Source organism: Paramormyrops kingsleyae, chromosome 2 (assembly GCF_048594095.1).
Source record: "Paramormyrops kingsleyae isolate MSU_618 chromosome 2, PKINGS_0.4, whole genome shotgun sequence".
NCBI classification, from domain to species: domain Eukaryota; kingdom Metazoa; phylum Chordata; class Actinopteri; order Osteoglossiformes; family Mormyridae; genus Paramormyrops; species Paramormyrops kingsleyae.
In genome coordinates this window covers 23,340,928-23,366,929 of record NC_132798.1, presented here as the reverse complement: position 1 = coordinate 23,366,929, position 26,002 = coordinate 23,340,928, and the positions used below count along the sequence as shown (strand labels likewise).

Genomic DNA, 26,002 nt, shown 5'->3' with positions numbered 1-26,002 from the left:
ATGGAAAATATTTAATATTATTACATACAGGGGTATCAGAGGGGCATGGATGGTGAAATTTTGTCAACCAGCCCAGAATTTCTAGCTACACACCCGATTACACAGTATGAGCTTATCCTGCGCTCGGTTTTGTACCTAGAGTCTAAGGCATGTATTACGATGCAATTTTTTGTATATATTTAATAGAATTAATTGTGTCCAGATTTAAAATATTATTTATATATACATTTATAGACGAAAACAGGAGAAGAATGCACACATAAACGTGGAATTTCCTTATCAAACTATATAGAGCACAAGTCATCCCGGGGCTTCTACTTGAGATTCCTTAAGTATATTGCTGCTGTCCGCCGCCAGGGGTCGCGGTGGCAGCGCTGCGGCGAAGGGGGGAGGGGCCCCGGACCGGGATTCGCAGCTTCCCATTCCCAGGCACGGAGACCAAACATGGCGGAGTAAAAGCGGCGATTACGGCGCTTAGACGGAGCAGGCAAATCCCGGGAATCCTGCTCACACTGCGCTGCGAGGGACCAAAGCAAACAGGCCCGCGGTTTATGAAGAAGTGCGGCGGGGCTTGGATGCTCTGCGGCCCGTCCAGGCGATCCTGTTATTCGGGTTGCGTTTTAGCGCCCCGCTCGATCGCCCGTCTTCCTCGGATCATTCCAAACAAGCAGACCCCCACCCACCCACCTAACACTCACTGTTCCCGGGTGTGGAGGCATGGATTGGGGAAGCGAGTAAGACGAGAAAGGGGAGATAATAAGCGCGCTACCGCATCGGAAAGGAATTCTGCAAAGACTGCGCCTCACCCGGAGGAAAGCCTGGTGAGTTTGTTTAACAAAATAATATTCTTGTGTTTTTCTCCAGGCCAGCCTTCTTACTGTACTGCATTAACGAAATCTGTCGTATTCTCCTGGCATAATTAATAAAATCCCCAAGAATATGCACAGGCAGAAGGTGTGTGCGCGTGTGTGTGTGTGTGTGTGTATGTGTGTATATATATATATATATATATATATATATATATATATATAAATATATAGAGTGTGTGTGTGTTTAATAGGAAACAATGCACACCTCATGGGTGGTGATTAACGCAGCGCATCGGTGTGACCAGTACCTAACTGGGCGCTATGGGCGCCTGGGTGTGTATCTGTCATCCGTGCGGAACATCATCAGCGCGGCTGCATTACAACAAGCGACTCGCTGAAGTGACCCGATGCCGACACAGTGAGATAAAGCCGAGGATCGGCAGCGAGTGTCCGACGCCTGATGAGGGTCGTTTCGGTTCCGGGTGGAAAATAATGGGTTGCGTGGGGGGAATTACAATATAACAAGTATTTTGACATCGTCCATTTACTCCTTGTTTCAGTTTCACACTGCAGACAAAACACGTGTTTATATCAGCGTTTATCACAAGACAGTATTTACGCGGCCCTTGAAACCTCAATAATTTCTTCAGTAAATTGTGCTTAAATGAATTTTAAGACCAGTTGAGTAAACTTCAGCCTTCCCCCCCTCCCAGTGTGGTGCCCAGAGCTGGTGTTTGTCAGATCTGATAATAATCAGTAAAACAAACACTCGTGCCCACACGAGTCTGAGATGGGGAACCGTAGATCACCCTTGTATGTCTGTGTGCCTGAGATTAGTGCTTTCAGAGATTTCTGTCCACCATCCTCCACCATTTGAACTAGGGAGGAGCTTTTTTTTTGTAAAAGGAACCTGAAATCGTTGCGTAAATGGCCTGTTTAAAGTCTAAGTTTATTATTATTGTTCTTTAGAATAGATAGATAATGTTCCTCCAAAACTGAATCAACTACACCCCCCTACATCTTCTTCTATGAAACTTTTTTGTTCCGCATGTGGTGCTGTCTGCTCCAGGGAAGTGTGTTTTCACCATCAGCTTTGGTGGCGTTTCCCGGAACGCCAAGCATACATTGCCAAGGTGTCAAAGCAGGATTGGCAGACAGCTTGCTCTTGGTGGAATAATGGATTCTAATTAAAGATGTACCTTTCAGTGAGGTAGCTTACCTGAGAGCATTTAGGTACAAACAGCAGTGAAGTTCAGTGTGCAGGCTAATTTACATAGAATCATATGCAAAGCCAGCACATGCATGTGTATAACGTGCTTAAAAGCGCAGTCTGTGAAAGGCAGAAGATCACTGGATGCATTTAGCATTATATGGCTGTGCTTGTTGATGCTTGGATGGATGGAGGGGGTAGGCAGTCCCCTGCCTCTTTCTGTGTGTTTAACCCTAGGCACTGCCCGGGGGTGAGAGTGTAGGAGGTCGGGGGTAGGCATGGCAACGCCGTGGGCGGCCTGGCGTGCGAGTTCGCTAGCGAGCCCCGCGTCCCTCGGCGCCTTCCGCTGATCCGGGTAAATCCGCGTTCTCCGGCTGGGCTCTAAGCGCCTGCTGTCGCCTCTCTCTCCGGGCGTCACATGGCTGTGCGAAATCGACTCAACATTAACTGGGGGGGGGGGGGGGGGGGGGGACTCAGGAATCAATAAAGCTGAAGGTCCGTGGAGACTGTAGTGGAATGGAAGGTATGCATTCTACCCTGGGAGGGAGGTGTTTACTGTAAGCCACTGGCCCGTCCTGTGACTCTTGAGAGGTTAGTATGTATAAGCTGTGGTTCCGTCATACGAGGATATTGCTGAATAAAAACTGTCCTGCAGTTTACTGATGTAGGCAGGTTATAAACAGACACATTAACTGACTGGATGGACTTGGTGGGGGCGGTTGATTAGCCTTTATGCTGTGGACCGGGATCTTTGAACCATATCATAGACATGTGCACTGTCTCTCCGGTAGGAGTCCAAACATCTTATGTGTACGGGTGATCTCTCCCGTTATTTTCTGTCTTTTCTTCTCTTTCTGCGGTCGGATGGATGCTGGCCCTCGGTAAATACGTTCACGTTCATTAACTAGATGTGCTACAGATGTTGTGGTTAGAGCAGCAAGCCTTGAGCATTATAGTGTTTTTTTAATATCCTGTTATGAAATGAATATGAAGAGAGCATAACTTAGTCTGCCACTAGTCACATGAATAATGAGTAGAGAAAATAGAGATAGCAGTCGTTGACCATGTGCCCAGCGTGGAGATGGGGGTTCTAAATGTGAAATCGACGTTCATTGTGGATGTATGCATCACGTGTTGCGAGATGTGTGTTCTCATGTCGGATTGATTTTACAGGAGAGAGTGTACGCTTACTGGGAGTTTGGGGGATGGGGAGGACGTGACAAAGCATCGCTGGGGATATGAACCACTGCTCGGTCTTGGCAGAGACACAGTGTTGCTTTGTGTTGTTTGTTGCAGTTGCGGCTTATAAATTAGGGTGAATTATAAGGTATGTCGCTGTAGGGAGCCCTTTATGCTGCCAGCAGCCCGGAAGCTGCAGAAGAGGGCTTACCATGAATGAAACGGCGAAGCTGGGGCAGTGGCGATCGTTTGCTGCTTCACTCTTGGTTCTCGCTGTTCCATGATTTCAGTTTTCGAGTGCATTTTGTCCTGATACTTAATCATTGATGGTTTTGATCTCCGGCGCTGTGGAGTAGCCTTGATCTAGCTTTTGGTTTTAATGATCTACGTGTTTCTTTTGGGTAAGCAGACCATGAGGCTGGTTTCGTTTTGTTAAGCTGATGTCTTAAGTTTCTGTGCACGTCGTTCATTTTGCTCTCTGTCGTCGTGGCCCATGTCTGGTTACTGGTCACCACTAGCCGCTAGACCTTCCTAACCAGGGGACGTTACAAGGAATTACTGCCAGACAGTCAATCTAGTCAAACACAAACCTGAAAAACAGCAAAACTGATTTCTTGCCAGAGGTCATTCTGCTAAATTAAGTGTATTTATTGTGCAATTTGCCTTAATATTCTTTGGTGTCTAGTATTATGAAACAAGTGAAGTATAGGTTCTTTTCTCAGTTTTAGTCACTGCTATTCTGTGGTAATGTGACATGTTTATAAGGACAATTTTTACATTTTTGGATGTAACCTGTGTGATGCTGTGAAAAATGCAAAGGTGATGACAGGGTCCGGCTCCGAGTGGATCTGAGAGTGCTGGCTGGGGTAGATCTACCCGCACATGCATTTGCTCTTTAAAATGCAGCCGTAGCAACAAAATGCAGCAGTTATTGTATTTGCAAGAGGAAACCAAATGATTCGTTACTAAAACGGTTTGGGCCTTCCGCTGGCGGTACAGCGATCAATGATCCCACAAAAACAGAGTTCAAAGTAAAAAGTAAGTATACACAACCAAGCTGAATACATATGAAGTTAAAGGAAAAATGCATGGAATACCAAAAGTACTAATAAACATTTTCTTAATCAAGATAATTCTTAGGTGGCTGTAATATTGAACCCAGGACGCCACCAAACAAAAAAATGAGGTACATTGAATATGGTGGGGCCTAAAATACCATCCTGAACAGACTGTCCCAGTTTGAATCAGGCCCCAGTTAAAGGCCATGGTCTACACTATTCAGCGCCTTTACCACCAGTAGGCCTGACATAAGGGCGCTTTTCCACTGCACCAGGTACCGTACTTTTGGTACTTTCCCTTTTCCATTGACTTCCGGTTGAGTAACAGTACAAAGGTTCCTGGACCTAAAGTGCCACACCAGCTGGGGTACTTCCTTGGTACTTCGGAACTTTAGGGTGAGACTTTAATCAATTTCTATGTTGATTGTTTATGCAAATAGCCTGCCTCTGAAAGACACTACAACCACAGTCTTGTAAGAAGAACTCAGAAAATGATAAATGAAGTCAAAATATAAAAATAATATTAATGGATGTGTGCACAAATGAAGAGACCCAAGCTTTAATTGCAATGTGGTTGGAAGAAGAGATACAAGAAAACCAGGATAGCATAACAAGAAATAAAGTGTTTTGTATGGTATACTATGACAGCACGGTATTAGAAATGTTCAGATATTGCAATGTAATTTTGTTGTAATAAATATTGGGGTATTTATGAAACAAAAATGGAGTTCAACATAAATTCTCTCAAACCCGTCTATGAAGGATGAAAATGATTATGATTGTCTCGGAGAACGCATGCAGCGCTCATGCAAAAGCAGTGGCGGTAAACTTTGAACTGATTTTTAAACACATACGAGATAATCTTGCAATGGAATAATCATTAAAATGGCAAAACTTTAATTTCCTCTAGATTTTGTTTTCCTCTAACAGAGTAAAAAATGTTTTGGTGAAATTTAAATTCCCTGCTCTGTAATGTCCATTCCGAATTGAAGGTAAGAAAAAGCCTGATCTTAATCTAGCTGACTATCAATGTGAGAATTCCGTGTGCATAACATGCAATGTGCGTATTAATATCGCACATTGTCCAGCCTTGTAATATACCACAGCCATTTTTCAAATTCAGTACAAAATACTTGCCTCGCACCGTGATGTCATTCAGTGGCAGCACCAGTTTTTACACCAGTGGAAAATCAGCACCTTGAAGTACCAAAGGTATGGTACCTGGTGTAGTGAAATAGCGCCCTAAAAGGATTTTCCAGTTGCTAACATCCCCCCCGCACCTCACCCCACCCCACCCCTTCATCTTATCTCCAGCGGAACTGACGTAATACAGCTCTCCGTGATGGTAGTCCCTGGGAATTATCCCCCCACGGTCCCACAGGAAGTGGCTTTCGGTGCTGACGCATTGACTTACTTAAACATTGCTTTAGGGCAGGACTCTGCCTTACTTTTAAAATAAAGCACCTTACATAGCAGGCTAAATACACATGAATAGCAGCTATTATGATCGTCGTTGTTATAATTATTAAGTAATCTAAAAGCCAGGAGAAACCGGCGGTCTACATTTCAGTCTACTTAAGACATATTTGCTATTCCGTCTCCTTTATTTGCATCAGTATTTCAGTATTTAGGTTATAAATTAGGTCTGACCCCTGATTTTCTTTGCAGTTGCGTTGGCATGAATAACATTTAGCCAGCCGTTTAGATTATCTTTATCTTACCATATAGAGTATCCACACAGCTTATGGGCACTGCTGGCTGTTGACAAGCTGTTGCTAAAAAAGCGGGCCTTTAACGGCGGGCGATGGCCACACGGCAGCTCCTCCCTCCACGATCAGGTGGGTCTGCGCCTGCCTTACTGCGGATTGATGTGCCGGATTGGTACAGGCTGGGCTGGGATGATGTGAGGCTGCAGCACTGAGCTGTGGGGCCTGCTGAAAAGCTCAATGGACGTGGAGAAAGAAGACACAATGCCGTCTTTTAGAGGAAGACCCAGTGGAGCAAACGTGTCGATAAGGGAGAACTTTATGGATCGCTGGGCAGGGAACGTTTCTTGTCCAGCAGCGTTACAGAAATAACAGGCAAAAAAGGACCCCAAGAACTGTGCCCCCCAAAATAAATAAATAAAATAAAGGTACACTGTGTATAGTACAATGCAAGCAGTAAAAGGAGAGGTAGACAGAACATCTGGAGAGATGAGCCTGTGGCTGAAGATGCTCCTCAACTCTACCAGCTCTTTTTGTGGAGTGGATGGAGGAACTCTATGGTAGACCACATATTGTGAGAGACCACATCACAAAGATCAGTGGCAGCCTTGGCTTCCGTAGGGCTGGAGCGAGCGCATTGCTTCATGAGTGCTTAACGGTAACTCAGGCAGCGCCCATGCGGAAGCTGACGCTCATCCATATCACAAGTCCCACCTGGTTTACGAGCCGTAGGCGCGCGGCTCTGCGCGTGGGCGTGTGCGTGCGTGTTCGCCACCTCCGCTCCGCCGGCATGTCCCGTACATGAAGATTCTGACGACGGCATAACTTATCACGCTCTGCATCGGGGGAGTCTGCATCAGCGTGAATTGCGTTACCATTTATGCGTCAGGCCGATCTTGGCTTTGGACTTATGGCCGGCTACTTGGTGTGTGATGGATCTTCAACTTTGATTTTAACCAACAATTTGTAACAATCGGTCGCCATATTTCAGACTGCATGTTCAGGCTGGTATCATCCGTCTGGGAACTGTGGCAGGGCTCCTCGAACCCGATCGCCCAATTTATTTTCCTGCCATATGCATCCGACTTCTGGGTTGTACCATTTTTCAAAACTAAACTAATTTAGTCTTCATTTTCAACAGCATGGTTGTTGGCAAGAGAGAGAAAAGTTGTCGAACTTATACTGGTCTGTTGGGAGCCAGAATTGGGATTTGGACCTTCTGTTGATGACTGTCAGACTTTTTTCATAGCGGGAAAGTTGTGGGTTTAGGCTGGGATTTGCTGCCCATCTGTCAGCTCAACAGAACTCAAACATACCATACCGGGGGGTGGGGGGCAATCAGACCTTTTAACTGCTAATGCAGCAGGGGTGTGAAACCCATGTGTATTGAGTCGAGGTGGGTTTTGGGTTCAAAATGCCTCCCTTTAAAATAATTAATGGGTAGAATAAAAGTAAATGCTATCCAATAAAAAGCTTTCCATTGCGTAATTACACTTTGTATTGCTCTTCCATATATTGATGTGTGTGCCCCCGCCCTGCACACCCACCTGCATGTCCTTGCACTTGCCACTTGCTGCTGTGTCATGCACTGTACAGAACGGCCGGTGGGAGCTTCTGTGATGCCGGCACTTAGCTCACGTCGCTGGGATTCCACTGCTCCTCCACACATTCCTCTTAAAACCAGCTGTAGGATTAACGGTCCATGTCGGACTATGTTCCTGGGACCGACAATGACATCAAGGTCCCCTGTGGTCCTGTTCTGTCCCATGTAACTAGAGGGGTCTGATCCAGCCTTACGACTATTATGGGGTGGAGGGGAGCACATCATGTATGCCTGCGGGTAATGATAAGCATGTGTAAAATTTATGAGTGGGGTGGGGTGGTGCGGGGGCTCATTGGTTAGGGCTGAACCCCGAAACTCCCATAGTTGTATTCCTGCCCCCTCTGCATGTATGTGGAGTTAGTATGTTCTTCCTGTGTGTGCATCTGGAGTTTTTGTGTTCTCTCTGTGTCTGTGTGTAGAGTTTGGATGTTCTCTCTGTATGTGTGTGTGTGGAGTTTGCGTGTTCTCCCCGTGTCTGGGTCTGGAATTTGCCTGGTGTGTGCGTGTGTGCGTGTCTGTGTGTGTGCGTGTCTGTGTGTGTGTGTGTGTGTGTGTGTGTGTGTCTGTGTGTCTGTGTGTGTGTGTGTGCGTGTGTTTGCATTTCCTCTGGGTGCTCCGGTCTCCTCCCATAGGTATTTGGCATCTCTGAATCGCCCATAGTGTGTAAAGTTATGTTCCCCGCAGTGGGTCAGGATCCCATCCAGACCACCCTTTCCTCATACCCCATATTTCCTGGGACAGCCTCCAGAATCACTGATCCAGTCCCAGATAAGCGGTCATGGAAGACAGACGGCTGGATTTTTGTGCGGTAATGGAGTGAGACGTCTGGTGACCGTCCGCCTGTCTTTGCAGGGTTGATGCAGAGCCTGGGGAACGGATGACCGACTGATGCCTTCGCCGCTTCCCGAGGTACGCCATTCCCCCCTCCATCACACGCCCGGGGCGCCTCCCCTCAGCCCCTCTACCAAGTGTCAGGTGCTTTCTGGAGAGCAGCTGAGATCTCCTCCTTTCCGCCGCTCCGGTCTGCTGGGGGATCTGGAGCAGCCGCTCGTCTTGGCTTCCTCTCCCTTAATGGAAGTTTTGTGTCAGGCTGACTTTCTGCCTTCGTGGCCTCTGTGACCCAGATGTACGTGACGTAATTGGGCTTATTTAGTGGGTCCGGAGAGTGACTTCATGAGGCCGCTGTCACGTTTGCGGCACTTATGTGTTCACGCCCACGTGGCGTCACCGCAAAGAGGACGGACTCTGGCGGAAACCTCCACGCTAGCGGTCATGCTGGGTGTGAGCTTTGATTTCCTGCTCCCTGACCACGCTTCTCCGTTTAGGGCACTATGATGCTGCTTGCTGTGACCCTGGTGGCCTTCAGTGCAGCTCAGGGACCTACCCCTGTCTCAGGTAGGATGATCACATGATCCTCCCGCTTCTCTTAAAGTGTTTGTTTTGTTTCGGGTGAGTTGATGTGTCACATAGATGATCGGGTTACAGTGAGGCGATGGCGTTCACGTTTATGCAAGCGTAGCGGGGTCTCACTGGCTTGCCATTTGCTCCGTCCCACAATTAATCTTGCTATGATGAGTTGCTTGTTAGAATCTCCTGACTGCTTTTCTGCTGCGGGTTCTTTTTTTTAGACAGATTTTCACCCAAGCTTTTGTGTAAACCTGTTGTGCTAGTCCTGCCTGCACTGATAGCTCGTTTACAATACAAGTTACCCACCTGGGAAATTCTACCGTGTAACTGCGTCTTTTGGGGGATTTATTTGGTCAGGAAGCTTTTTATTTCAAGATAGAATATGAGGGCAAATATTCTGCAGTATAGAAATTTTGCACATCAGCATGGTGGATTCGTCACAGGAGTGAAACCATAAGCATTCCTCTATGTCTCTTTCCAAGCTGTGCCATCTGTGACCAGCAAGCCCTCCACGGCGTTCACCAGTGTTTCCATGGCAACAACATCCACTGGCAGCACCACGCCCACTGGGCCCAATGCAGCCAGAGCAGCCCCCGATGTCGTCACAGCAGGCAATGGCGGGGACCGGCCCCCCCTCACCATCACGACCCCGGTCCTTGGTTCCAAACCCGCCTTGGCGACCGTCGTCATGGCGACCACTGCCCAAGCTCACGATGGCAGTATGGGGAGCGAGAATGGCACCGCTGTGCCACCTGCCCGGACACCAGCACCTGATACATCCACCGAAAGCCCCATGGCTACTGGGCCCCCCACAAAGCCCCCCGCTGGGCACAGCATTGCCCCAACCACCACCTCCGCAGCAGGTACGGTTCTGCTTTCCTCCTGTCTGCAAGTCGCTTCAATTCAATTCATTTTATTCATCCATGTCCTACACGTCCAAATGAAATTATATTTAAGAAGACTGGCTTACTTTATGAAGTCACAGTGTCACCGGGCAGATTTAGATTGTGTGTGTTGTAGCTGTGTAGATTAAAGATGACTGGACGTGTTTGGCTGCTCTCGGTGTCAACACCCTGCCTTTCACAACTAAACGCCTCTGTTAGGCTCTTCCTGATAAAACAGGAAGTGCCGCTTACTTCACTCTGCTCTCAAGGCACCGGGAACAGAGGGGCTGGAAAAGCACTTTGTCCCTAATTTCTGCTGGCCTGAAAAGGTGCACAGCAGGCTTGATGATGGCAGTGTGCCCACAGGTCGTGTTTGACACTGGCGACCTGATGTTCTGGTGCTTGCGCTGTGAGACGAAACCCAAAACGGGAACCTCACATCGACTGAATATCAGTTACTTGAGGCTTCTAGAAATAATCTGGATCGATGAATCTGAATGAATGCTTACCGCTGATGTCATCGTCTTTTCTTTGTCTTTAGATGGATCGGACACAGGTAAGGCAGCAAAATCTTTAGTTTTCCTACTGGTTAGTGGCAGCTAGGTACTGACTCGTACTGGGGAGCCTCCTGCAGTGAGTCAGCGTTTGGGAGTCAGCTTTAGGAGTCAGCGTTCAGTGAATCACACCCATGTTTCTCACTTGGTAAAACTGCTTTTCACACACACAGGGGGCGCTATCGCACTGAAGCCCGAACTGTCGTTTTTATGGGCTTTCTCACATTTGCTCGTGTACTGCCTCTGTCTTTGTGTCCTCCAGTTTACATGTGTTATATAAGCGTTAGTTAGAGCAGTGTTTCCCAATCCGGTCCTCTGGGACTTCGGAGACAGTCCACGTTTCTGCTGCCTACCAGGCCCCTGCCAGACAGTCCACATTTTTGCTCCCTTGGACCGTCTGTGGATCCCTGAGGACTGGATTGGGAAACACTGAGTTTGAGGTTTAGCTGCTCGGTGAAGGTGCGTATCCCTGTGCCTCTAGCCACCTTTACCCTCCCCCTCCCCGCCAAAAGCCTGATTTTTATCCCCCGCTCCCCTGGACCTCTCTTCCCTCTCACTTTGCCTACAGGCGACAGGGCGGTCATCGCAGTGATGGTGGCCTTGTCTTCCCTACTGGTCATCATCTTCATCATCATCGTGCTGTGCATGCTAAGGTGAGGAAGCAACACGGGGGAGGCCATTGCGTGTCGTGTCGTCTGCCCGCAGACGCGCTGCTTGTTTTGTCCGCAGTGCAGCGTGACGCCCGGAGGGAAAGCCATCACGATACCGGGGTCCTGCTCATGTGCCCTCTGGGCTCATGCTGCACACTGTTTGGTACAGGACACACACGCACACACACACGCGCACACACACGCACACACACAATGGGCAGAACCCCCCCCTCCGTGGTATCCTCTGCCTTGTACCCTGTTCTTCCTGCAATTGGCTCCAACCTCATCACTACCTTGGATAAGACATAATGGACAATGGATGGATCTTAGTTGGTTTCTGTTGAGTACAACACTGTGCTAAGTATGAATCAGTCGTGTAATTCGTACGCTGGCAAACGACGTCAGGCAGTAAATGTTCCGTTGCGTGGTGGTTGACTAGCGTTGTCTCTGTGCCAAAACTATGTGGAACCGCTGATGTGCTGAACTCTTGGCAGCCTTTCCGGTGAGCGAATGCGACACTTTCACGCTTTCTGTCATTTTTCTGTGCCATTTGATTGACAGGTTTAAGAAGTACAAGCAGGCCGGGAGCCACTCCAACTCATTCCGGCTGTCCAACGGCAGAGCCGACGACACTGGTATCCTGCACTTTATCTGCGTGTGTCTCTCTCCACCTCCGTCGCCTGCCGTCCTGGCTGGGCCCTTTGTCCTGGCGCCAGTGTCCCCACAGCAGTATCTTTGTGACCCGCCGTCATGCGCTCAAAGGATCAATGCGGAACAGTCTGTTACATAAAAGTCGGCGGCAGAAATCCCCCCTTTATCTTATGTGGCCCTAGTGATGCCAGTGCAGTTCAGCCTATCCGCTCCTTTCTGTTAAAATGGTTTGGTTTGTTTCATCCTTGTGAATTAGTGGAACGTCTTGATTACAGCATTGCTGTACTAACTGTTGCTATTTTCCGTGTCTGCCTGGAACCCACGCATTTCCTGTGAAGTTTCGGGGGGGTCTATGGCTGTCTCAGGAGTGAGACTCATGTGACTGACTGATTAGTTCCACCTGGGCTTCCCCCCCCCCCATATATCGCGTTTAGGTTGACTCTTTCTTTCTCTCTAATGATAAGATATTGTGCTGGAACTTGTGTTAAGTGAGGGGGCATCAGCGTTGTTTGAGATGGCAGCATCCAGTATGCCTTTGTGGAAAATAACAAGCTTGTTAAAGATCTCCTTGTATGTGTTCATCCTAGTGATCAAGCATTTCATTGAGTTTTATTTCCATCTAGTGGTCACTCTGCAGTCTTGCTAGCAATTTGTAGTCTTTGGTTATCTGAGTAAAGTCCAGTGTAGATGCAGCTTGTCCATTTTTGCATAGCCCCGGCGAATGTGCAGTTGTCAGGGTTATTAAGTGTTTTAATAGCATGGCTACTTCACCTCCTTCCTCTGCTTTCCACCCTTTTCCCCCCATCTGCCACTCTCAGAGATGCAGACCATGCCCCTATTGGCCCGCTCCCCAAGCACCAACAGGAAGTACCCGCCCCTTCCCGTTGACAAGCTGGAGGAGGAGATGAACCGTCGCATGGCGGACGACAACAAGCTTTTCCGGGAGGAGTTCAATGTGAGGCCCGGCTCCAAGTCCCCAGGAAGCTGTGTACAGACCCAGCGTATATGTCACTGTGCCATCCTGTCACTCACACCCAATAGAGGCCGACTGCTCTTTTAAAACTCAAGTCAGAACATGGCCTGATATTTTAGGAAGCTTCTCTGCTAACTGATAACCATGTGTCTTGGTGTGTGTTATAGAATAAATATGTAAACATGATTATGAAATCAAATCACTGCAGTCCAGAAGCTTATGGTTACATTTAGTTATAATTCAAGCTGTCACAAAGGCCTGGAGTTGCCCCCTGCTGTCCACTCGTGGGAGCACCGTGCTGCGCTCTGCCAGGCCTACGGTGACGTTTGCACGTCCTTGTCCCTGCAGGCCTTGCCGGTATGCCCCATTCAGGCCACCTGCGACGCAGCGGCCAAGGAGGAGAACAAGGAGAAGAACAGATATGTCAACATCCTGCCTTGTAGGTGCCGCCTGTCCTCTTCCTCCTCCTCGTGTCCCTCCCTCTGTTTTCCCTTTCATTTCCCTTCGCTTTCTTTTCACGCTTAGAATTCTGCGTTTTGTTTGGCCAGATAAACACACCAGCCTACGTTTGGCTGTCTCCCGCCATCGTGTGCTCGAACGAATCGTTGCTGAGCGGCGGCTCACTGGCCAAAGTACCCCCCCCCCCCCTCAACTTTTGTGCCCCCAGTGACTCCCATGTAGTTTAGCCAGTCCGTTTATTCTTCTGAAAATTGTTTGGTTCATCCTTGTGAATTAGCGAAATGTCTTGATTATAGCACTGCTGTTCTAATTGTTGCGATGTTGTGTGTTTGTGTGGAGTCCACACATTTCATATGAAGTCAGCGGAGCAGCCTATGGCTGTCTCAGGAGAGAGTCACATGACTGACTTCTGCTGATTAGTTCCACCTGGGCTTCTCCCAGCAGAAATGTTCTTTTTTGTTTTCCTAATCAAATGGTATACATGCCGCTTTTCAGACCTGCATTGGTTTTGTTCTGTTTATCTTTGTCACCTTAGGCTTGTTCTCCCCTAGTTTCTCTGAATATTTTTTTTTGCTGCTTTTTCTCTCTTGCCCTCTAGAATGTCTCTGTATTTTCCTGGTTTGCTCTGTGTGTTGTTTGTCCTGTTCCTGCCTGCACCCCATTCCCCCCCGAAGAGGAAAGTCCAGACTCCCATAAGCCCACCCCTTCCTGTGGGGTTCCTGTGTCATGTGATTCTTTTGGCTGTCATGACCGGACAATTCGTATAGAAGCCCCCCCCCGAAATGACAGGACGTGATTTAATTGCGAATTGATTTAATTCCAGCTCACTTCTTTGTAGAATTTTTCCCCTCATTGCTGAAGTTTGTCATCTTTTGGCAGGAATGAAAATAATTACTTCTTATTAGTTTTTTTTTTCTGGATGTAGATGATTTTTTTCCCTGCCTACTGGCGTAGAGTTACCATTGGTGACGCTTTCTCATTCTCGTTAGAAGTACACATAATTTAAGTTTTTTTTTTTTTTTGTTGCTTTCTTTTGCACAGACCGGAGTTACTCTACACAGAACCATACTGCCTCCAAGTGTCTTTTCTGAATTACGCTCTGTGCCACTAGTACTAAACATCTGTTAGTACTATCAGGGCAGCAGCCAAGAGAAACACATCGGGATCTTAATTTATTGCTTCTTGTTTAATGGCATTTCCAGACCAAATCTGCCATACAAAGCCCAAAAGTGTCAGAATTTAAGCTGTACAAATAAGAATACTTAATCCGTCGGCCCAAGTGTTAAGGAGTTAAATCATGCTGGCGGAGTGGAGTTTTATTTACTTTCTCTGGGTGATTTATTCCTTACTCTTCCTCCTCTTTCTAGACGATCACTCCCGAGTTCACCTGTCCCTGCTGGAAGGTGTCCCAGACTCAGACTTCATCAATGCCTCCTACATCAACGTGAGTCCCTCCGGAAATGGGGGGGGGGGTGTGGGGGATGTTTGAGAGAGCTGCTGGGGATGATCTGTGGCAGCTGACTGGTTGTCACTGTGGGCTGCATTCTGTTTTCCCTGTCATTCATCAGCTCACTGCATTAATGTGTGTTTACATTTTTTAAGTGATGAGCAAGTATATCGCTCACAGATACTACTTCTAAGTCCCTCTGGTTGGAATGCCTTTGATCTTTTGGGATATTTGTCCTTAACTACCATGATACCTGCTTTCATACCCCTTGATCTACGCAAAAACCCGATCATTAATAGTCCTTGATTTTCAGTTGATTTACTACTCACCACATTGTGTTAGGCAAAATTTATAACCTTATTCCTGAATAGGCTACAGGTCCTTGGAAAAAAAGATATTTTTTTCTTCCTTAATACCGTCTGGTGGATATGCTGAATTCTGGTTGGGAGGTTATGGGTTTACGCTCCTTCTCAACCGCTGCTTGTTAAGGGATTGCATTTCGAGTATTTATACTGAAAATTAGAGCTTCAAATAACAGGAAAAACAGCCCGAGTGCCAGGTTGACTAAGTAAAGCAAAGAATTATATGTTTTTGAAGCTGGCTTCTTGTTTTGTGGGTTTTGTGCTATGGTTTTTGTTTTACTAAAATTTCTCCGCAAATCTCCACCAATTTGTGTTTGATTCACTTGATGCTGAAGAATGGAATTTGACATCTTAATTTGTGGGTTTTTCCCTATATAATTTCTGTTTTCGAAATTTCAGGACTTTGCCATCAGCCCGTTAGCTCACTTTATTAGAGTGCCTTTTATTTTCTAGATAGATACCTTTTAAACCCAAATGAAATAGCAATTTTAGGCCAACATTACCAATTTGTGTAACTGCCGGAGGCCAGACCACTCTTATTATGCTGCTTTCTGATAGCCTGGTGCCCTTTCAGCTCTCCCTGTCCTCTCTCTTGCTTGTACAGGGATATCAGGAAAAGAACAAGTTCATCGCTGCTCAGGGTAAGTGTGCAGAGCAGCTTACGCTCGGCTCGCCCTCAGATGTGCTAATCCAAAGTGATGTTGCTTCTTTAAGGTTAAAGAGGACAGCACTGTACCATGAATTAAAAATGAGTGTGCATATGATTTATTAATACAAGTGTTTAAGTACATTTGTCTTTTGGGGGAATACATGTCGCAAGCCCAGTTAAACTTGAGGTTTGGCAGAGTCTTCGTTTTGGTTCTTGATGTAACGGAGCAGAGATTACGATTTCTTAGAGTAACATCTATAGCGACATTTTGCAGTTTCACACTTGTGAGTTTATATGACTGAGTGTAGCCTGGAGCTGCAGACTTGCTGTGTTCGAGGCTACCACAGTATTCAGTCTGCTGCATTGTTCAGGTGATGTGGCTTGCTGGTCTACCAGCCATCTGTCTGTCTGTGTTATTTTTTTTTTTGTATTTTAATAATGGTATCTCTGTGGCCCAGGACCAAAAGAGGAGACGGTGAATGACTTCTGGAGGATGATTTGGGAGCAGAACACTGCAACCATCGTCATGGTGACCAACCTGAAGGAGAGGAAGGAAGTAAGCTAAAATGTGTTTTAAGTAAATGAAAGTAAATTTACATACTTAAAAAACTGCAAATGTCCTAAACAAAAACTAGTGCCTCTGTTTACTTTGAAATAATCATGTGAGACAGAAAATAATAATTTTCTCTCTTCTTCTTGGGTAAAGAAAGTAAAATAATGGACAAAATACAGATTTCATTTCTTTTTTTTTAAAGTCTTATTTTTCCATTATGCAAAAAACAATTTTTTTTAACAGCCAGTATGCCAGCACACTTGCTGGGCTTTTCAGAAACCATGACTTTTTAAGAGTACAGTGTCAGCATTGAGTCTTAATGAATGATGGCAAACATACTTTATCTTCAAATAACCATTTAGCTAACTGTAGTTTGGCTGTGAATAACAGCCCCTCAGATTTTGAGTGACCTGTTGATGGCTAAGCGATACATGGTTTCCTAGCGCTGCTTCTCCATCTCTCCCAGTGTAAATGTGCCCAGTACTGGCCTGACCAGGGCTGCTGGACATACGGAAGCGTCCGGGTCTCCGTGGAGGACGTGACAGTGCTGGTTGACTACACCGTCCGCAAGTTCTGCATCCAGCAGGTGCTGTATGGCCGGACCGGACTCACCACGCTACATCCTGCCCTCTGCCATTCCAGTTTGTAAAGCCGCCCCTCCCTCAGTGAGCCAGAGCTAGCCACATAGCGGCTATGCTGTCCGACCTGCCGGTATAAATAACATGCCCCCCCCCTCAGTGAGCCAGAGCTAGCCACATAGCGGCTATGCTGTCCGACCTGCCGGTATAAATAAGATGCCCCCCCCCTCAGTGAGCCAGAGCTAGCCACATAGCGGCTATGCTGTCCGACCTGCCGGTATAAATAAGATGCCCCCCCTCAGTGAGCCAGAGCTAGCCACATAGCGGCTATGTGGTCTTTAACCTACAGACACAGGGGGGGGGGTGTGACTCCAGGCTACCTCTGTCCCAGGTGGGAGACGTTTCCGGGAAGAAGTCACAGCGCCCCGTCACTCAGTTCCACTTCACCAGCTGGCCGGATTTCGGGGTGCCTTTCACTCCTATCGGCATGCTGAAGTTCCTGAAGAAGGTGAAGGCCTGCAATCCTCAGTATGCTGGGCCCATCGTGGTCCACTGCAGGTGAGGCCCTGTGGAATGCATGAATTTGAGCACATGTGCAGCTCCTATGTGCCAGAATATAATTTGATTTTTGATTTTTTATGAAATTGATTTTTTTTTAGCCTTATCTGACTTTACATATATGTAATTTTAGCTTTTATTGTTGCTGTTAGCTGTCCGTTTGTGAGCATCGAATGGTCTTTGCATCAATTGAGCTTAATATCGCTGTTGTATGTATTTGTGTGCGTGCATGTGTGTGTGCGTGTGCGTGTGCGTGCACGCGCGTACACAGGTACCTGTGCCCTGCTTGGTTCTGCTTTTTCACTGCTCCTGTAACGCCGTCTTCCCGCCCGCCTGTCTGTCTGTGCCGTGGCTCCGTGTTCTTCAGTGCCGGGGTTGGACGGACCGGGACCTTCATCGTGATCGACGCCATGTTGGACATGATGGCAGCTGAGCGGAAAGTAGACGTCTTTGGATTCGTCACCCGCATTAGGGCCCAGCGCTGCCAGATGGTCCAGACCGACGTGAGTGTTGCACTGGAGTGCAGGTCAAAGGCCATCCCAAACTCAGACCCATAATCCAGTTTGTAGACCACATGCAAGGTTAAGAAACAAACCCTCAGTGAATTTAAAACTCAAGTATCCTCCCATCTGAAGTGGATTTCCCAAACTTATGAACTGTCACATGTGTTTTTCCCTTCCTTCCTATTCTCATCCCTCTGTCCCCCCGCAGATGCAGTACGTCTTTATCTTCCAAGCCCTGCTAGAGCACTACCTGTACGGTGACACGGAGCTGGAGGTCACATCTCTGGAGTCCCACTTGGCCAAGCTGTACGCCCCTTGCCCCAGCGCGGGCTGCGGGGGCATGGAGGCTGAATTTAAGGTCCGTCCTCCTCCTGACATCATTGTCTGTCACTGCTGACGTCTGTGTGTCATCTGGGTCACACAATTTCTTCTCGGGACAGTCGAGTGTAAAGCTGTCACCTATCAGCATCATAATACATCCTGTATTGTGGAAAAGCATGATTAACTAACATCTGAACATGCATCACTAACACCTGAACGCTCTCCTGTCTCGCAGAAGCTCACCTCCGTTAAGATCCAGAATGACAAGATGAGGACGGGGAACCTTCCGGCGAACATGAAGAAGAATCGAGTCCTGCAGATCATCCCATGTGAGTCAGCCAGTGGGCGGGGCCTAGCGGACCTGCTACGTCAGAGCACGCGCGTTTAGGTCAGCACCTCTGCTGACCACATCCCTGCCATCTGCTTCCCCTGCAGACGAGTTCAACCGCGTCATCATCCCCGTGAAGAGAGGTGACGAGAACACAGACTACATCAACGCCTCTTTCATCGATGTACGTGAGCTCCCCCACCTTGGGAATGGCGTGTCGTACACGGACCCCGTTATGGAATTGGGATGTTCGTTTGTCGTTGTTTTTTTTATAGTACTCGGTGTGCACCTTAAAGCTGTTGCTGTCCATTTAACCCAGGAGAGACGAGCTAAACTTTGACCTTGTAGTGTTCAAGTGAGCTTCCATTCCTCATGATTAGACGCCTTCGACCATCACTGGTTCGGGGGCAGCAGCCTTCCACAGATGTTGCATCTTGTATGGTCAAGTGAACATTCCTAGGGCTGAGTTTAATTTCCTCATTAGATTTTTGGATATTCTGGAATAGAAATAATCAATGACATTTTTAAGTGTTCGAATTACAGGTGGCTGCGCCGTCGGAGGCGGTGGGGGTTTCAGGCATAAGGGGTGGGAAGCTGTCAAGGTTTGAATGAGTTTCGATCCCCCAGGGCTACAGACAGAAGGACGCCTACATGGCGTGCCAAGGTCCCCTGCCACACACGCTGGAGGACTTCTGGAGGATGATCTGGGAGTGGAGGAGCTGCTCTATCGTGATGCTAACTGAGCTGGAGGAGAGAGGACAGGTAAGAGGAGGATGAGCTGAATTTCGGGCAGACGCGGACTAGCTCCCCGCTTTTACGAGTGCCGGCCCTCATCCAATCATTGTCCTTGCAGGAGAAGTGCACTCAGTACTGGCCCACTGAGGGCACCCTGGTTTGTGGGGACATGGCGATCGAGCTGAAGCGCGAGGAGGTGTGCGAGAACTACACTGTGAGAGACCTGCTGGTCACCAACAACAGGGTGAGTGCTCAGGCAGGACGTCCCGCGTGGAAGCACACATAGCGCTTCTGCTGACACGCTCCCCCCCCGTCCCCCAGGAGAACCGGTCCCGTGCCGTGAGGCAGTTCCACTTCCACGGCTGGCCGGAGGTGGGCATCCCGGCGGATGGGAAAGGCATGATCAGCATCATTGCAGCGGTCCAGAAGCAGCAGCAGCAGTCGGGAAACCACCCCATCACCGTGCATTGCAGGTACCCCCTGGCGGCGTCGCTGCCGCTGCTGCCTCCCCCTGGTAGGAATGTGGAGAGGCGCCAGCGGGTGCTTCCAGATGCTCTCCTGTTACAGGACCCTTAATAGGGCTCATGCTGTCTTTCATCTGATCCTGAGCCAGGTCACAGGGGGTCTGGAGCCTGTCCCAGGGGACACTCTGGACTGGGCTGCTTCCTCACATAGACACACATGCTGCATGTTATATGCAGTTTTAGAGATGCTGCTGGGAGAGGAACCTGGGAGAGGAACCTGGGAGTACCCCAGAGGAAATCCATGTGAACATGGGGAAATTCCACACAGACAGAGCAGAGGCAGGGTTCGAACCCCCAGCCATGCACGTGTGAGGCGGCAGTTCTGCCCCCTGAGCCCTGTACCTTAGAGCTACTAGTTTATTCTTACATGTTGACCTCATGTGTTTGCTAGTGCCGGGGCGGGCAGAACCGGAACCTTCTGCGCTCTAAGCACGGTCCTGGAGAGAGTGAAAGCTGAGGGCATCCTAGATGTCTTCCAGACGGTCAAGAGCCTGAGACTGCAGAGACCGCACATGGTCCAAACACTGGTGAGTCTGTGTTGATCTCACGTGGTGCAGACACTGGTGAGTCTGTGTTGATCTCACGTGGTGCAGACACTGGTGAGTCTGTGTTGATCTCACGTGGTGCAGACACTGGTGAGTCTGTGTTGACCTCACGTGGTGCAGACACTGGTGAGCCTGTGTTTACCTCACGTGGTGCAGACACTGGTGAGCCTGTGTTGACCTCACGTGGTGCAGACACTGGTGAGCCTGTGTTGACCTCACGTGGTGCAGACACTGGTGAGTCTGTGTTTACCTCACGTGGTGCAGACACTGGTGAGCCTGTGTTGACCTCACGTGGTGCAGACACTGGTGAGCCTGTGTTTACCTCACGTGGTACAGACACTGGTGAGCCTGTGTTGACCTCACGTGGTGCAGACACTGGTGAGCCTGTGTTTACCTCACGTGGTACAGACACTGGTGAGCCTGTGTTGACCTCACGTGGTGCAGACACTGGTGAGCCTGTGTTGACCTCACGTGGTACAGACACTGGTGAGTCTGTGTTGATCTCACGTGGTGCAGACACTGGTGAGTCTGTGTTGATCTCACGTGGTGCAGACACTGGTGAGTCTGTGTTGACCTCACGTGGTGCAGACACTGGTGAGCCTGTGTTTACCTCACGTGGTGCAGACACTGGTGAGCCTGTGTTGACCTCACGTGGTGCAGACACTGGTGAGCCTGTGTTGACCTCACGTGGTGCAGACACTGGTGAGCCTGTGTTGACCTCACGTGGTGCAGACACTGGTGAGCCTGTGTTGACCTCACGTGGTACAGACACTGGTGAGCCTGTGTTGACCTCACGTGGTGCAGACACTGGTGAGCCTGTGTTTACCTCACGTGGTACAGACACTGGTGAGCCTGTGTTGACCTCACGTGGTGCAGACACTGGTGAGCCTGTGTTGACCTCACGTGGTACAGACACTGGTGAGTCTGTGTTGACCTCACGTGGTGCAGACACTGGTGAGCCTGTGTTGACCTCACGTGGTACAGACACTGGTGAGTCTGTGTTGACCTCACGTGGTGCAGACACTGGTGAGCCTGTGTTGACCACGCAGGGCTGTAATCCAAGCTTCTCCCTCATTCTGTACCTCGGTGCTTCTGTATATTGCTCTGTGGTCACAATGATTCCCAACAAAAAGTCTTCACTGGCATAATAACGTGCTTAAAGTTACTAAACTCCTTTTTTGAGCCTTAGGTCAGTAAGTAGTAAAGTAAATTATTAAGTGATGAAATGCAGCTCTTAAGGACTGTCCATGCCACAGCAGCTGTCTTATAAAAGAGAGAAGTACTTTTCCTGTTTCTTGCTTGATATTTTAAGTAATGTGTGCAGTTTCACAATACCTGCAATACTTTTTGCTGTTATAAATATGAACTTTTATTAACACATTTATTTTGTTTCTGTATGACATTACTAACTACTGACTAAAAATGTTTTAATTGCATTCCAGTATGAACATTTAATAGTTATGAACTTTTTCTCGTTGTGGTTCTTCAGTCTGTTTAATATCAATATCCTCTTGCCATGAGTATTGCCATAGTTGCTGGCATGGCGCTATGCATCAGTGTAACTAACTGGAATTCGATATATCAGTTAACTCGACAGATTAAATTTGCTAAGAATTATCTCGCATACATTTCTAATATAATTAATTAGTGAAGTGAGGATAGTGCAGCGGTTTAACACCTACTGAGTGACACCTTATCCTGCATTAATTTCAGGAAAAATTAGTCATGATGGTGTATGAGACTTAAATTTCTTCAGGGTAAAGTAAGCTGACTCTGTGCTGCTTTTGGAGTGTATTAATATACATTTAAAAAAAGATTTAGCCTGTTATATCCAGACACCACCACATAAAGCTTCACACCTGGAACTGCACAGCCATTCTTAGATAGTGATGGAGTTAGATAGTGATGGAGTTAGATGGGACGGAGTTGGCGGTGTGGTGCCCCCACATATCACCGTCCTCCTCTCTTTGTGTCGCCGGTCTACAGGAGCAGTATGAGTTCTGTTACAAAGTGGTCCAGGAGTACATCGATGCCTTTTCCGACTATGCCAACTTCAAGTAGGACGCGGAGCTCACAGACGGCCAGGTGGACGCCATGGACACTGGCTGCACACGGCCTGGGCGTGCCGGCTCACCACAGGGGGGCGTGTGTCTGGAACAGAGACTGAGCTGTTGGTGTGGGCTTGGGGAGGCAAGTGGAGGGCGTCTGCCTTGGCGAAGCTATGCTGGTTAGTGTGGACGTTCTGGACGTTCTGCCCGCCACGTTTGCTGTACATAAGGCTGGCTCTGCGTTTCATGTTTGTTTAGTTTTGGCCGGTCTGTGCAGGCAGACTGCAGTTTTACCCATATGAGCATCTGTTTTTACAGTGTCTTGTTCTTGATGTGTTGTTTGTGTGTGTGTGTGTGTGTGTGTGTGTGTGTGTGTGTGTGCGCGCATGTGTCTGGGTCACTGAGTGGCTGTGAGATGGGATATTTGTTGTTTATGTGCCAAAAATAAGACCAAATGAAGCAAACTGCCCTTTTTAAGGGGTTATATCTATGTTATTGTACACAGGTAAAAAAAAAAACACACACACACACAGGATTCCAAATGAGTAAGTGAATCCACTGGACCAGCAACTGTCAGTTTTGCCAACCATTGTCACCACCTTAATAAATATGCTCTTTAATGGAAATCATAACTTTTTCCGACACTTTCCAAAAAATAGGAAATAAGTCTTTCTTTAAAAAGTGGGAGTTCTGGTGTGGCTCTGACCAATTTCCTAGCAGCAGCTTGGATGCTTTTGGGCATGGAAAGGGTGTAGGTATGGATAGTCATTCGGTGGGGGGGGCATTCAGATTAGTTTTACAGCTAATGTATACCGTATGGCAGGGTAGCTGTGCTGTTGTGGGGAAAAAAAGTTTTAAGAGTGTCAGGTTTTTATGTCATCAATTTGGGGGGGGGGGGTGTTTATCTCCAGGGTTGGACAACTGGGGGGGGGGGTTCTGGACCAGTGTCTGAGTGTTTTTCAGGTTGCTGTCAGTCCTAAAGGCTGTTTGTTGGGCATATTGTCTTTCCTGTATATGCGTGAGAGACTGTGGTAGGTGCATCGCGGGTTAAAAGGCGTGCTGACCCCCAACACCGCACCCGGGTGGGAACCACCTGCCACGGTCACCACCCAACACCCAGCGGCTCTCAGAAGAGGAGCAGCTGGAGGCCGCGGCGTGTTCTGCACATGCTAGGCGTCTCCGCCTCTGTGCCGGCAAAGGCCGCCCAGCACACAGGGTGCAGATGCTGAGTCATTACTGCATTCACAACTCTGTGTACTGGGTTCACAACTCTGTGTACTGCGTTCACTGTTTTTTTGCCCAAGTTGCCATTTCATTGTTTTATATCCTGTGATATTGCAAGGGATCAACATTAATCATAAAATAATTGTGTGTTGGGGGGAGGGGTAGGAAAATGCTAAAATTCCATTGTATGAATGAAACATAATTAATCTTCTGCATTAGTTTACCGCTCATATTTTTTCCAATATGTCAGTTTCACATGATGTATTATCATATTCCCTTATAACCAATACTAGTCTAGTGTGTGGCAAACTGCCAGGTCAAATGGGGTCTGATCTCCTGCATTCCGGATGGGGTCGTGTAATCGTCAGACCCAGCATGTGGCCCATGTAGACCCATTCAGACCGGGACTCTGTACCTCTCCTCACAAACAGCACCCTTGTGTACACCTTCATAAAATCGTCAGCGTGTGATGTCTCAGATTCCGTCACCTTGTGAGTATGTCGTTTTTTCAGTGCGGCTCGTGTAATCACAGGGGGTACGGCACTATGGGTCACATAGCGACCAGTGAGAAAAATATTTGTGAAAATTTTAAATGAGAAACATGATTATTTTTTTTATTTTTTTTGCCCTTCATCGAGGTATTTACCTACCTAAACTAGTCAGTGCCGCTCATGCGTTTTCAGGTCTAAAAGACAAATCCAAAATGCTGTAAGGCACAAGTACAGAATGGATTCAAAATAACCAAAACGAGGGCTGCACTATATGGACATTGAATGTTTTGAGCGTTATTTGTCTGAAACAAATGAGCAGTTCAGCACAGCACTGACTCTTGCATATTAAGCTTTTTAAATCATTAACATAGCCCTCATGATAAGCAAGTTTTATGCAAGTTCAACGTTAATTTAATAGCTTAACACATTGAGATTAGTCAGCTGAGTTTTGTCCATAAAATGACTTTTAACATTTATGTGAATTTAACTTTAGTGTTAAACACTTTATCTTAATAATATGCACTATAGTTCATACCCCCCAGACCTGTACAATTAATTTAAGAATGGAAAAATTAACATTAATGGTAACTACGCTGAATCCTTTGCAGGCTAATTATTAGCCTGTTTGTAACATTGGCACCCCAATGCAGAAGACGAATTTAGCATGAGTAAGTTATTAAGTGTAATTTGATTATTATACTGCAAACCATTTAAAATATATATTGGTTTTATTAAAATCAGACAATACTAAATAAAGACGGGACGAATATATACAGCAGAAGTTTATACCGACTACTGTGGACCATAATCAGAGGGGATCCAGTTTATTTTTCAGCTTGCTTGCTGCATGGTGAAATGAAAATGTCATTTTATTAGTGTAAAGTGTGAAACGTTGCAACCCTGTTTGGTTCAACCATAAATTATATATATATATATATATATATATATAAATAAATAAAAATATGCACCCTGGTCTACCTTAGCTCTATTTGTTTGAGAATTGATACTGATTAAAAAGGGGGGAAACTAAAGATGAAGTCTGGTACGTAAACAGCTCCCTAAGCACCCTGCCAGAAAAGGGAAAAGCACTGATTGGTTCATTGAGAGATGTTGGGCTTTAATCAGAGCGGTCCCAGTCTGCCACCATTCCACTCCAAATGTAGCTGTTGCGCCTCCAGCCTCTTTCAGTGGTCTGTTCCATTTCTGTCTCTCTGAAGCTTGTTCCAGACACTTCCCGTGTCCACATTGCGAGCGGTTTTGCCGTGTGCCATTTTCGGTGTGGCATCCATGGGAGGTGCTGAAGGGTGTCTGCACAAAACCGAGAGACCATAAGAGTGACGTCTACAGGGGAGCAGCCATTGTTTTTCTCTCAGAGATCACCCTTCTTTTATGTTTGTATATAAATTCCTCCAAAAGCTTTATTTTTTATTTGCCCTTTTTTTTTGCTCTTGATTTTGCATTTGTTTTTAATGCAGAATATATAAAGAATGTCAATTGGTCTTTCTAAGTGGCATACTGTCCATTATAAAATTGCATAATAAAAGATTTTATAACTGCTTTGAGGTATTTTATTGAGTGTGATGTCAACGTGTCTATAATGCGAGCCATTGTGAGTATCGAGAGAAGATTTGATACAAATGGGAGAGGTTTTGCCTACTAAAAGGGCAGTACTTTTACACTATAAATACTACAAGACTTAAAGTCAAATCACTGGTGGAAGGCAGTGGGTGCTGCGAGCCTGGGAGGATTTATCCAGCTAGTATTGCTGTTTCTCTAGTTACTACTGTATTTCAGTCCTCTTCTAGGGAAAGCAACCGTTTCATTTTCCTCCCCTTTGTATTAAAGTATAAGCATGCTTCATATTTTACGCAGTGTTTTTCAATTCAAAGTTACCACTGGGCAAATGAAAAAAAAAGCACTAAGTATTGGCCTTTGGCAGTAATCCGACACACAGGAGTATCGGCATGATTGTGCAGCAGGTCTTCAATATTGT

At 47.2% G+C, this 26,002-nt stretch overlaps 1 protein-coding gene across 2 annotated transcripts; it reads left to right on the top strand.

The window, feature by feature from the left end:
- Positions 1-392: 392 nt before the first annotated feature.
- Positions 393-25,571, top strand: LOC111839270 (receptor-type tyrosine-protein phosphatase alpha-like). Of its 2 annotated transcripts, none has more exons than XM_023803019.2 (23): positions 393-821; positions 8,418-8,474; positions 8,891-8,960; positions 9,455-9,835; positions 10,398-10,412; positions 10,979-11,063; positions 11,622-11,695; positions 12,530-12,666; positions 13,033-13,123; positions 14,511-14,587; positions 15,566-15,593; positions 16,060-16,157; positions 16,621-16,740; positions 17,124-17,290; positions 17,658-17,793; positions 18,002-18,151; positions 18,350-18,443; positions 18,550-18,626; positions 19,070-19,204; positions 19,296-19,421; positions 19,499-19,650; positions 20,093-20,228; positions 22,233-25,571. In XM_023803019.2, the coding sequence occupies exons 2-23, from the start codon at positions 8,454-8,456 to the stop codon at positions 22,305-22,307; spliced, it is 2,445 nt and encodes an 814-aa protein (XP_023658787.2). In that variant the 5' UTR covers positions 393-821; positions 8,418-8,453; the 3' UTR covers positions 22,308-25,571. The 2 variants fall into 2 exon arrangements, with proteins under 2 accessions (XP_023658787.2, XP_023658786.2); XM_023803018.2 differs by having other exon boundaries at positions 394-821; positions 15,557-15,593.
- Positions 25,572-26,002: the final 431 nt, after the last annotated feature.

Excerpts from the sequence above, each read along its gene's own strand:
- LOC111839270 (XM_023803018.2), top strand. The coding sequence starts at position 8,454 with ATGCCTTCGCCGCTTCCCGAG. Across the intron at positions 16,158-16,620 it reads ACCTGAAGGAGAGGAAGGAA|TGTAAATGTGCCCAGTACTG; the intron begins GTAAGCTAAAAT and ends CATCTCTCCCAG. Across the intron at positions 16,741-17,123 it reads GCAAGTTCTGCATCCAGCAG|GTGGGAGACGTTTCCGGGAA; the intron begins GTGCTGTATGGC and ends CCTCTGTCCCAG.